We start from the raw sequence: 12766 nt of genomic DNA, 5'->3' as shown, positions 1-12766 counted from the left end.
GTTCAGGATCTCCTTCATGATCAACACCAGTTATCCCTCAGTATCTAGAGGGGTGGTCTGAAAATGAGGGGACATCTTCAGACCACAGAGAAGGAGTGACAGGTTTCAATTGTGACAGATGAAATGACAGGGCTAGGCAACAGTGACGTGGCAGGTTCGTTTTTGTCGATGTATAAGATGAATGGGTGTGTAGCCCCTCCAGCCAGTGATGCCACTCCTCCAGGGCAAGCTTAAAACCTAATAGCTTCCTAATGGCGTCCTAGATTCCCTCAGTGGGTGATACTTTTTAAAAAAGGAAGCCACAAGGTGTAGCTTAGGTTTTTATCCAAGTCGTGGAGCTCCGATCCCAGTTTCCAAGACAGCTTCCTCAACTGTAAAAGGCTGTGAAGGGCAAGGATGCTTCAAAATGGGCACTGTGGTGAAAGCTTCTTCGAGCTGAGAGAAGGTCTGCATTGTAGCTTTGTTCCACAGCCTTTTGGTTCCCGTTTTCAGTTGGGATGTGAAAGGTGCTGCAGAGGAGCTGAAGCCCCTGACGAATCACCTGTAAAAGTTTGCAAATCACATGAACCTCTGGAGAACTTTGATTGTTGTGGGTGTTGGCCTCTTCGAGTAGGCGGGCCCGAACCTGCTTGACATGAGGAACCAGGCCAAACCAGAACAAGATCAAAAGACAGAATAGCGTGTGCACAAAAGTCAAGTCCTGGTAATGTCAAGAGAAAATGTATGTGTGATTGGTATTTATATTGGTGTGGTAATTTTTGCTGTATTTTTATTTTATTGCTTTTCTTTTATTGCTATTACTATAAAAATGTTATTTCCGTGCAGTGGCAGTACTGTAACTGCTGGAACAGTCAGGGCAGTAAGGCTAACGGAATTGAATTGGATACCCCTGATAGAAAGGCGATAAAACGAGTGACGTTACCGTTAACGCTATACAATTGTTCAAATCGCTGAATATTTAGGCCATTTCTACTTAAAGCCTGTGCAACATACAGTATTTAAAGATAATTGATTGTAGAGTAAATCAGTGTGGGCAACACTGGGAAATAAAACGAAGGGTAACAAAGGGCTCTCGGGCAGGTTACAGGATCCATTTGCAATGAGGTTTATTAAAGTAAAAACCAGAGTCAAAACCCAAATCATCACAGACAGAGAACAATGTAGAATACTATCCAAAAATCATCTTCAAAAGGCTAGACAGAGTTAATAATCCAGAAGTCGGATATAGATATATCAAACCTAAAAGGGTCAGGAAAAAGCAAGGACAAGACATTACACAGCAGGGTCATACACACATAACCCTTCCAGAATAAAAGACTCAGAACTCAAGACACCACAATCTGTAATGCTTCACAATAAGACAAAAGTCCATGTGCTTTTTATACTTAACACACAGGAAATGAGTATGACAATAGAAGTGATTAAAAATTTGGGAGAGGGCTCCCTCTGGTGGTCTGGCATAGAATTGTCCAGGTTGGATGTTACAGACAGCTTTCTGTTGTAATATAATGTTATTTAACTAATAAATCTCTCTTTTGGGACAAATTATTAGTGTTATAGTTGTTTTTAATGTACATGAACATAAAGTCACATTAATGAGAGGTCTGGATTGTGATTGGTCAGAAGGTGTTGACTCAGTTTCTATAACAGCAGCTCTGACAGTAGCGCAGCTGGAAATCACAGGTTTATATTGACGCATTCGTTCTAATACATCATCGTTTCTATAGTAACAACTCATTCACAGGGACGTGTACTATCCACATATGCAGATTTTTAAAATTCGTTGATCTGGTGAAGTTTTCTGTAAAGAGACGTTTATTTAACATTCGTGGAAGGAGTCTCCAGTGTCAGGGGTTTTGTACAAGGCAGAGGTAAAGCTGTAACTTTAAGACATCTCCAGGACAGAGGATTTCTCAGTAACATGACAAGCTGCGTTTGGTTTTTTTTCGTCTTATGTGAGAAAAATGGTGAGGTAGTGAGGGAACGACTGTTTATAGCTGCTGTAACGTAAGTGAGAACATTAACAACATTAAACATAGCTATAAATGGATAAAAATTGTGTAATGATTGGCAAATTGCTGTGGAGTAAGAGGAATAAAACACTAAGACATGCTGTTATAGGAAATAATCAATGACGGGGTGGTGCTCTGAAGCGAAGTTACTGTCACCACCTCAACGTGGATGATTTTCCTTTTGAATTGTTTTACATCAATATATAAAATATAAACAGTATATGGAGGGAGGGTCTCTGTGTATTGAAAACATTCTAATGATTTGTATGATTCATTCAGATTTGCTTAAATGTCTTTGTTTTATCAAAGCTGTACAGATAAAAGTTGATTATTATTAAAGTTTGTTTCAGTAGCCGGCGGGATATCCTCCTTTCCGTGGGTCCGATGCAGCACAGATCTGATCATCCTGCCTCACCACGGCCTGAACCACCGCAGTGGTGTTCTGCAGCTTTGTCACATGATTCTTCTGAGCTAGTCTGTCTATCACACTCTGTAAATTAAATATAGAGTCACGTGTTTGTTCAGGGTACATGTTGAAATGATCACATGATACAGATGAAACAAAACTCAGTTTGATTCATTCAAACATGATGCCTGTATTCCAGTCGCACCTTCATGAAGTCCTGCTCCACCTCATTGTAATTGGGGTTGAGCTGGTTGTGGACTCTGGGTTCCTCTACAGCTCTCTTCAGATCGTAGTTAAAGAACAGTGCGTTCAGGATCACCTGTGAATGAGAGGAAATAATTCTCTGACAGGCTGTCTGACCTGTGTTCATACACCTTTAGGTCACTTGAGTCACTCCAATAGGACACCAAACAACAAACTACTAAGGGAAATAAGAGAAGCAAACCCGAAGGCCTCTGAGAGGCAGGGTGGAAGATGAGCCTGACTGGACAGAACACAGAAGAGTTTGAATTCTGACAACAAGAAAAGAACCCTGTGGAGCGGGGGGTAGGAAAAGGTGACCAGATATCAATCCAAAAAGAAAGACTGAAGTGTGGAGAGAAAGGCCAACAGTAAAGTAACAGCAGTCGCAGATCAGACAAGTGGACAGAGAAAGCCAGGCAGTGTAGAGCAACCCTTAGGCATAAGCACAGAGTAGACACACTTAGTCTCCCAATCGAGCCAGACCAACCAGCAGCAAGGAAAGAACTGGGCAGGAGAAATTAGACGTTTTCAAAGGCAAACAAGGCAACATTCTCAGTCACTCGCTATGTGGCAGGGAATTTCCCAGCCTCATAAGAACTATGTGGAGGAAAAGCAATCTATCAGAATGGCAAAGGGCTGTAGCTGTCTTCATCCCCAAGGAGCAAAACTCCAGTAACATCAGCCAGTTCAGAAGCATAGCACTTCTGAATGTCACTGGAGAAATGTACTTCTGTCATGGCCAAAAGAATGACCAGCTATCTCATGGGCAATAAGTACATCAACAACAGCTGCCAGAAGTCTTCCCAAGAGACCCACTGGTAAGATCTTCACAGCTGTACCATGTCCTTACAGGATGGAAGTGGAGGGCCCAAGTGAAGGTTAACCAGGCGAACAGGCTGCAACAGCAGGAGGTGGTTAGCAGAGTCCAGGCTGGATCAATAGGTCTTGACTGGGGAGGAGTATCACCATTTTGGTCCAAGGCCAAGGCAGAGAGAAGAGGAAAGCTATGGTGGTTTGGTGGAGCAGGAGCAGTACAAAATTGAAGCAGTGACAGCGCTGCCGGGGGGCTGGACAAGGTGGGAGGGCACAACAGACAGCTCACTCTCATGGATTGATCTGTGGAAGATACCATAGACGAGGCTCAGCTTCCTAATCTACAGCTACAGAAGGCAGCATGACCTGGTCTTGAAAAAGCTGGCCAAGTTGCTTGACACCTGTAGGCAGGGCATGTACATCAGCCATCCTCCCACAGCAAAGCACTTCAACAGGCCAGAATCAAGTGCCAAGAGCCCCATCAAGAGATCTCCACCAAGACTCTGCTCACCTGGGTAGAAGTGGAGCATGAGGGTTGACATCAGCAGGCAGCTTCAGTTCCTGAGGGAGATTACTGCCACATCACTCTACCCAAAAGTGGTGCCAAAACCTTCTTGCTCACTGATATCACTGTCCCATGGGAGGAGGGGGTAAATGCTTCCCATTAACATAAGCTGGGAGCAGCACATAAGTGCTGGGAGGCTGAGGGGAGGACCTCAGTTTGTGATGTGGAGTTGGGATGCTGGGGCTTTGAGAGAGTCATGATAGAGCTGGCAGAGCTGGCAAATGGGGGCAGCTTCTGGCTGTGACCACGGAAGAAGGTTAAGAACTGGGGAACCAACCAACACTAAATGGCAGCAGCCGTTTATGAGTCATTTCCATGAATATGGAAATGAAAATGGACAGATGTTATGGATAGATAAATGTACACAGATGGATCTTATAAAATGATGCTAAAATGATGGATGTAATGTTTGTGTAATCAGTGTGTTAAACTACACTATACAAATGCGTATTATGGTTAAAGCTGTGTGTGTTACCAGAGCCGTTGCCGTGGTGATCTTCGTCCCACCTGAAGCTCCCACGACCATTTTAACTTTGTTGTGTTTGTCGCAGATGATGGTTGGACTCATGGACGAGAGCGGCCTTTTACCTGCACACACAGTGGACATGTTAGTGTTCCTGCTTCATTTCCTGCTTCAAGAACTCCATGTACGAACGTGTAGCCAAATGAGCATACGGTAATGTAAAGGTACAGAGCTTCATCAGCGACACTAACTACAGATTAAACTGAAGATTAATAACACTACGTGTGATACATGTATTGTAAAATATTGGACGATACATTATCACAGTTTATCTGTCTATATAAAACCTTCTGTGTCTCTGAAACGAACCTGAATAATTAGATAAAATCTGTTACCTGGTTGGATGAAGTTACTACGAGAAGGAGGAATGCCGAATGTGTTTGGGATGTTTGGAGAACTGAAGTCATCCATATTATCATTAAAGATGATTCCAGTGGAACGTGACATCACTTTAGAACCAAAACTGCACATAAACACCATCAGGACAGTTTATACACTCAGTAGTGTGCTCTGATTGGCTGAGAGCAATACAGTGTGTTCAGTTTTTTGGTCTTACTACTGATTGATGCTGCTGGTCACAGCCACGGCGCTCCCATCCTCAGCGATGATGGACAGGTGAGCCGTCCCATGATCCTCAGGGTTAAAGTATTCCGGCCCATAGAAACTCTCTGGGTGCGTGGTGTTATCTGTGATCTTACTGCGGATGTCATCAGCAAAGTAGTCCGAGGTCATGTTGTGGATGAGCTGAAGAGGGACAGAGGGAATGACAAACTCGATAAAGCAACAAACCCAAAGGATTGGATCGAATGGTTCATCAGACCAGTTGAATGGTGTGTGGTCCGCCGTTTCTTCAGCTGACAACTCACAAATTTAGTTCCTGTTTTATGTGTGAAAATGGAAGAAATACTAATGCTTAAGAACCACTTACTGTGGTTTCAGCCTATCCTGCCTCGAAGTGCAGTCCCCTCTGAAAGAATCAGAACATCAAGGCCAATTCTTTTATTTTTGCTATCTCTGAAGACATTTGGGTCTGAGATCAAAAGATGAATATGTGATGATAGATCAGAATTTCAGCTTTCATTTTGTTGATATTTACATCTAGTTGTGTTAAACAGTTTAGAACATGGCACCTTTGGTGAGCAAAAGTATTGGAACAGACAGTCTTGAAGAAAATCAACGAAAGAAAATAACACTTAATATTTGGTTGCATTTCCCTCTTACTCACAGTAACTGCATCAATCCTGTGACTCACTGACACCACACTGTAGGTTTCTTCTTCTGTGAAGTTTTTCCAGGATTTTACTGCAGCTGATGTTTGTTTCGATGGGTTTGAGTCTTCAGTCTCCTCTTCAGGAGGTGAGGTGCTGATCAGTTGGGTGAAGGTCTGGTGATTGACTTGTCCAGTCTAAAACCTTTTACTTTTCCCCCCGATGAGGTCCTGTGTTGAGGTGGAAGTGTGTTTTGGATCGTTGTCTTGCTGCATGATGAAGTTCCTCCTGATTCATTTGGATGTATTTCTCTGTAAATTATCAGACAGGATGTTCCTGTAAACCTCTGAATTCATTCTGCTGCTCCATCATGAGTTCATCATCAATAAAGATTAGTGAGAATGTTCCAGAAGCAGCCATGCAAGCCCAAGCCATGACACTACCTCCACCATGTTTCACAGATCAGCTTCTGGATCATGAACAGATCCTTTCTTTCTCCACACTTTGGCCTTTCCATCACTTTGGTAAAGGTTCATCTTGGTTCCAGAACATTTGAGGATCGTCTGTTTCTTTGTGAATTCCATTCTGGCTTTCTGATTCTTACTGCTGAGAGGTTTCCATCTTGTGGTATGGCCTCTATATTTCTGTTCTCAAAGTCTTCTTAGAACGGTGGATTGTGAGACCTTCACCCTGCCCTGTGGAGGTTGTTGGTAATGTCACTGACTGTTTTTGGGTTTTACTTCACAGCTCTCACAATGTTTTTGCCATCAACTGCTGTTTTCCTTGAGCAACCTGTTTGATGTTGAGGTTGTTAATACCAATGGGTTTTTTGTTGCTTTTTTTCCCAGGACATTCCAAATTATTGTACTGACTATGCCCAATGCTTCTGCAATGACTCATCAATTTTCTCTCTTTTTTCAGCTTCAAAATTTCTTGCTTTTCTCCCATAGACAGCTCTCTGGTCTTCATGTTGGTTTATCCTTTTTAACAGCAAACACAGTAGACACAGTAGATGTAAATATCAGGAAATGAAAGCTGAAATTTTGATTTATGGTCTCATGTTCATCTATTGATCTCAAACCCAAATGCCTTCAGTGTATAGCAAAAATATTGGCCTTGCTGTTCCAATACATATAATACACACACACACACACCAGTAGTGGATGCTGCACATCCACAAGAGACAAACCATAACCAACATGAATGACTTGCTAGTGTGAAAATAGTGTTCCTGAACAACAACTCCATGATGTGGAACTAAACACTCACGTCAGTGATATTGAGGTAGTGAGGATCTCCCAGCCTGCTCCTCTTAGCGAAGGCGAAGCGGAAAGCCTCGATGATGCGGTGATAAGTGAGCGTCTTCTTCTCTGTAGTCGACACACTGCTGGGTGAGAAATTATAACCTGCACAGAGGAAGTTTGAGGCTTTTAAACCATCACACACCAGTTATAAGATTTCAGGTAAGCTTCTTGTGGTGACATAGCGAGTGCTAATGAACCTTAGTGATATTGGGAAATGTCAATCTTGCATCATAACTCAAACATCACAAGGGCCTGTCCATCACTAGATTTCTGATTAATTTGGCTACTGTATATAATTATACAAAACAATTTACCTCATATTCACTACTTTAGCTAAGTAATACTAGATAGCTACTGCTAAAGCTGTAAGCTTAATGTTAGCTAACTAGTGAGAATTAGCTGGCTAGAATTAGCACAGTACTGCTTTGTATGTAAACTATTCTAAACATTTTCAAATTAAAACTAGAATTTTATCCTAAGCAGTATGATGAGGCTAGTGGTGATGTCACATGATCAAGTTTACAATTGGCTTATCAAGTTTAACTTTAAAAAAAAAAAAAAAAAAAAGCGCTACATTTTTTTTAAAATCCAGAATAAACCTCCATCTTCATTTATCCTTCTAAGACAGTCTGAAGCGTGTGTCTCAGGTCTCAACTCCTCCAGCTAATATTGCTAATTAATTAGGGCTGAGTGGCTAACAGTGAATTAGCATAACTGTTGAGAAAATCTAAGTGGCTAATATAGATGCATCAGACCCTTCTAGTGTCCATTTATCTCACACAAAGGAACACACATGACATACACACACTCACCGTCCAAAATGTTTAGCATTAGTGCTAGCACAGGACCGCCAGATGGAGCATCTGGAAAATGCATGGTGTATTCTCCTACATTTATCTTCAATGAGCTTTCATTCAACTCTGCTGTATACCCTGACAGGTCTTCAAGTGTTATAACGCCACCTGGATCATCCCAAAACACCATGAACAGATTAGCATACAACATGAGGTGATTAGCAATGCGTATTAGCTTCATAGTGTATGTAAAAGTATGCATTAGCATCAGTACTGTAGTGAGAATTAGCATTTATACTGTAGTATGGATTAGCATCTACACTGTAGTGAATATTAGCATGCATCTCAGTGATTGCAGGGTATTTTAGCATTATGCTGCTAATAACAAAGCTGGTAGCATGTTGTAGACTTTAATAGTTAAACACTGATGGACCTGCAGCCCGGATGTCATTCACTATCGTTTTAGCCATGGAGCCATTATAAAAAACATCAGCTCCTTCCTCAGCGATCCTCTCGTAGGTGTCTGCTAGCCGTGGAAATCTGATAGTGTCGTTTTCCCTCAGGATTGTTTTGTTGGAATCACAAAATACTTCACTGTAACAGAAAATAAAGTAAAAAAACCACAATCAAAATAAATAATTTTCCTTCTAGCAATAAAGTATTCATCAATCAGTCAATCGTAAAGTCCACATTCTGCCCTGATTCTGACACGTTTCCTCATATGGTCGTAGCTTCCTTTTCCCACTAACACTTTATTCTGGGTGTTTTTCCATTTTAAAAATTAATAAACCTCCAAAGACATCGCAGGGGTGATGATGTTTTGACGTGTCCATGATAGTGATATTGTTCCTCACCACAGTGCTGGATCAGCCTGAATGGCCTCCTGGTTATCCCACATGGCTTTGGCGAGAGCTCTGCTGACTCGGATGCCGTCACGTGCCAGCTGGACGCTCGGTTTAAACAACTCCTTCCACGGCAAACGGCCATGACGCCGGTGTGCCAGTTCATAGCCACGGAGCTCACCAGGAACCGCGATGGACAGGCCTCCTGTTTATTCATCAAAACACAACAGACATCACGTCTAAAAACCCGTGCTGACCCATAATGCTCACGTTTATTTATGTTGTTTTTTTCTTTTATGCTCACTGATACTTGCATAAACTGAAATCATTCATAAATAAAAACATTTGTTTTCAGTCCTACACACTGTTTAAACAGAGGGGCTTCATCTTTCTGACCCTAACCCCAACCCTATCCCTGATGAAACTAAATCTAATTAAACTCAATCAAATTACACGGATTAAACTTTATCTCAGAGCGTGCAGCTGGTTGTCACTCAACCTCCCACACAACACCAAAAAAATAAAAACGGATTCCAAATAAATCGAGTCTAAAGCTTTTCAGAATGTTCAGTACCTTTTTTTGAGAGCTGTGAGTTGTTGCCGAACATATCAAACCTGGCTTTTAGGGGTGCCATTTCCCTCGCGTTGATCGTCTCCACCTTTCCTAAGAGAGAAAAACAAAACTAGAGCTCCTTCCTCAAATAAACTCAATGAAATACTGATGTTGAAAATTATTTGTAGCTGATATGTATTTTTATATTAGGTCTGAAACTGTACACATCTGAAACAAACTTCAGTCTCAGTGAGGCAGGATGGATAAATTGGATGGATGGATTGAATAAATGGATAGGTGGATTGTCAGAAGAACAGATGATTGGATGGATGATTTGTCAGAATGATAGATAAGTTGTCAGATGAATGGATAGAGGAGATAGATGAGTATCACCTGTAATGCCGTTATAGATGATGAAGTAATGTCCTCCTCCGATGCCCATGCTGTGAGCGTTAAACAGTCCGACACACAACAGCGCTGCGATGGCGGCGTCCACAGCAGAGCCACCGCGCCTTAACACGTCCCTGAGACCCACACACACACACCACAACAACGTGACCGTTACAGTCTCACAGCAAATAAACATCCTCCACGGTGTGTTATTAGTGGAGCTGTATTTATTTCGTTGATCATCCAGATAACACGTGTATTGGTTTCACAACTAATAATAAATAATAATAATAATAATAATAATAATAATAATAAGTCTTTATTGGTCACATATACATTATCGCACAGTGAAATTCTTTTTTTCCATCGCATACCCCAGCCTGTCAGGAAGTCGGGGTCAGAGCGCAGGGTCAGCCATGATACAGTGCCCCTGGAGCAGAGAGGGTTAACGGCCTTGCTCAAGGGCCCAACAGTGGCAGCTCGGCAGTGCTGGGGATTGAACCCATGACTTTCTGATTAGTAGCCTTAAAAGCCGTCAAGCCCCCACTGCCCCTAAGCTATCAATGTGGGGGGTTTCCCCCAATTCTGAACAGATTTACTACGGTTGCTACTAAGGCCCTGGAACTGCAATTCCCACATGCAGTTTTTGCACTCAGGTCTCCTTTGACCAGTGGGACAAAAGACAGTTCAACAAACAGACTTCATATAAAACCCATAATGAACTTTCCTTTATTTCACACTATCCGTTGTTACCCAGATGAGGACGGGTTCCCTCCAGAGTCTGATTCCTCTCAAGGTTTCTTCCTCATATCATCTTAGGGAGTTTTCCCTCACCACCGTCACTACCGGCTCGCTCAATTGGGACAAATTCACACATTTAAAATCTGTATCCCGTGTTTATATCTTTCTGTAAAGCCGCTTTGAGACAATGTCCATTGTAAAAAGTGCTATACAAATAAATTTAATATTATTTAGACTTAACATTCTGTCCCTTTAACATTATAATACAACCGCAGGGATGATATCACCAAAAAAAGCTTAAAAATCTGCTATAGGAGTTTAAGTTCTTAAACAGGTATAAAAATACTTAAAGGTGTTTTTCTTTAAGACCTATTTAAGTTCAGTTCAGTTCTTTATTACTGTCAAAATGGGAAATTTGATTTGCAGCTTGGTATGACAATATTTCTCTGCAGAGTCACTATTCCCTCAGGCCAGAGTTGAATTATGTGCCTGTAATGAGGATTTAATATTCAAGACCTCAGACGTAAGGTCTGAATATTAAACCTTAACCCAACCTTAAACCAACACTAACCCAACCTTAACACTAACCCAGACTTAAACACTATTCAGTAGTTACTGTACATGAGGGAAGGGTCATATTCAGAGTCAGTGACTTAAGTCCAAGCGTTATGTTTATTTACATGGAGAAAGTTCCAGGTATTCAGAGTCGAGTTACGCAGCTCCTTAAGTGGATTTTCTGGAGTTTCTGCAGTAGAAGCATCTGAGATTGGGATTTTCACTCTAAACGTCTTTAAACACAAACACTAACCCAGAACAACATCAGTAATAGTGAATAAACACTCACTGGGTTATAAGGATATTTTTTCAAAAATCATATTGTGAGTGAAGGTTGTTTATTTGGTCCTACCTGCCGATCTCAGAACATTTCCCAGCGTCGGCTGCTACTGAGGCTTTGGAGTAGCAGTGATTACGCTTAACCCGTAAAAGAAGACAAAGGCAAACAACCAGAACAGCCGCAATGACTAGCACCAAGCAAGCAACGAGGGACTTCTTCCCCATGGTCCTGTTCAAACAACACAGAAATTAGTAATGTTATTACAGTAATAATGTCACTACATTAGTTTTTGATCATCATAACACAAACACACACTTTAACATCTTACCTGACTGTTCAGTGCCTTAATGTTTGAAACTAAACTAATTTCCAAATATAGAATCCCCCCCGAGTGAAAGGATCTCCAGCCGGAGGAACTGTAAATGCTCAGTGTGCGAGACATGACGACGTGAACTAGCTGTTATTACGGCTGTAATTATGTCCAGGCCTCAATTACAGCCAGTGAAAGGTGTAGTTATCAGCTTCTGGGTCATTTACGTACTCATTTGTTTACAGTCTTGTACGCCATCATTAACCAGACAACAAAGTGAGGACTTCATCCCTTACATGTCATGAATATGCACTATTATATGCAGTCAGGTCCATAAATATTTGGACACTGACCAGGTTATTTTAAGTGTTTACCACAGTATAGAGGAGAATTTTAATAAAATTAAAAGGGCAGACTTTCAGTTTTAATTTGAGGGAATTTACATCCAAATCAGGTAATGTTACGAAACAGGACTCAAGACAGGAAGTAAGCGCAGGAGTGACTTCTTTATTTAGACTTAGGCAGAGGGCATGAAACTGAAACACTTATCCCTTAATTCGGAATGAGGCATGAAGCACAAAACTTAGAACAGGACTATAACTTGAAACACTCACTTGACTCAGGCACAAAACATTCATTTAACTCAGGCATGAACACTCCTTAAACTAAGACATGAACACTCTTCTAACTACAGCATGAACTAAGGAACAGGAAAATAGACAGAGTACAGTAACCTGGCACCATTATTCATTCCATCTTTTCCTCTGTTAGTCTTTTCTCTACTTTAATACCAGGCGAGGGGTTTAAATAACCAGTCACCATTCTCTTAATTGCTGACAGCTGGCAACACTTAACACAGTCTTAGTGTCCATGCACACTTCAAGCACGTGCACGCGCACGCTCTGCAGCCGCTCATGCACTTTGTTGCCACAGCGCCATCTGCCGGCGAGATCCTGACAGGTAAATTGTAAGAATTTTATAATGACTTATAATGTATATGTGAGCTCCTCTTTTTAAGGACTCAAAAGTAATTGGGCAAACTAAAATAATCATAAATTAAATTGTCATTTTTAATACTTGTTCATAAATCCTTTTCGTCACTGATTGCCTGAAGTCTGGAACTCGTACACATCACCAGATGCTGGGTTTCTTCCCTGCTGAAGCTCTGCCAGGTTTTTACTGCAGCTGTCTTCACTTCCTGTTGGTTCTCAGGGTGTTCTGTCTTCA

The 12766-nt window shown here is 41.5% G+C and overlaps 1 protein-coding gene across 2 annotated transcripts; it reads right to left on the bottom strand.

Annotated features, from left to right (window-relative positions):
* Window positions 1–1562: 1562 nt before the first annotated feature.
* Window positions 1563–11496, bottom strand: LOC128607290 (glutathione hydrolase 1 proenzyme-like). 2 transcript variants are annotated; one of them, XM_053623993.1, is made up of 12 exons: window positions 11302–11496; window positions 9657–9787; window positions 9285–9374; window positions 8723–8915; window positions 8302–8462; window positions 7887–8036; window positions 7040–7176; window positions 5119–5306; window positions 4898–5025; window positions 4515–4627; window positions 2624–2737; window positions 1563–2502 (listed from the first exon to the last, which is right to left on the bottom strand). In XM_053623993.1, the coding sequence occupies exons 1-12, from the start codon at window positions 11451–11453 to the stop codon at window positions 2359–2361; spliced, it is 1701 nt and encodes a 566-aa protein (XP_053479968.1). In that variant the 5' UTR covers window positions 11454–11496; the 3' UTR covers window positions 1563–2358. The 2 variants fall into 2 exon arrangements, with proteins under 2 accessions (XP_053479968.1, XP_053479967.1); XM_053623992.1 differs by lacking the exons at window positions 7040–7176; window positions 7887–8036; window positions 8302–8462; ... (2 more) ...; window positions 9657–9787; window positions 11302–11496 and adding exons at window positions 5491–5529; window positions 5788–5987.
* Window positions 11497–12766: the final 1270 nt, after the last annotated feature.

Source organism: Ictalurus furcatus, chromosome 5 (assembly GCF_023375685.1).
Source record: "Ictalurus furcatus strain D&B chromosome 5, Billie_1.0, whole genome shotgun sequence".
NCBI lineage: Eukaryota > Metazoa > Chordata > Actinopteri > Siluriformes > Ictaluridae > Ictalurus > Ictalurus furcatus.
This window is presented reverse-complemented; position numbering and strand designations above follow the sequence as displayed.

Bases quoted from the DNA above. Each gene is read 5' to 3' on its own strand.
- LOC128607290 (XM_053623993.1), bottom strand. From the start codon at position 11,453: ATGGGGAAGAAGTCCCTCGTTGCTTGCTTGGTGCTAGTCATTGCGGCT. The intron at 5,307-7,039 runs GTGAGTGTTTAG...GTCCCTCTTCAG, and splicing joins ACTACCTCAATATCACTGAC to CTCATCCACAACATGACCTC. The intron at 2,738-4,514 runs GTAACACACACA...TCTCATTCACAG, and splicing joins TCACCACGGCAACGGCTCTG to GTGATCCTGAACGCACTGTT.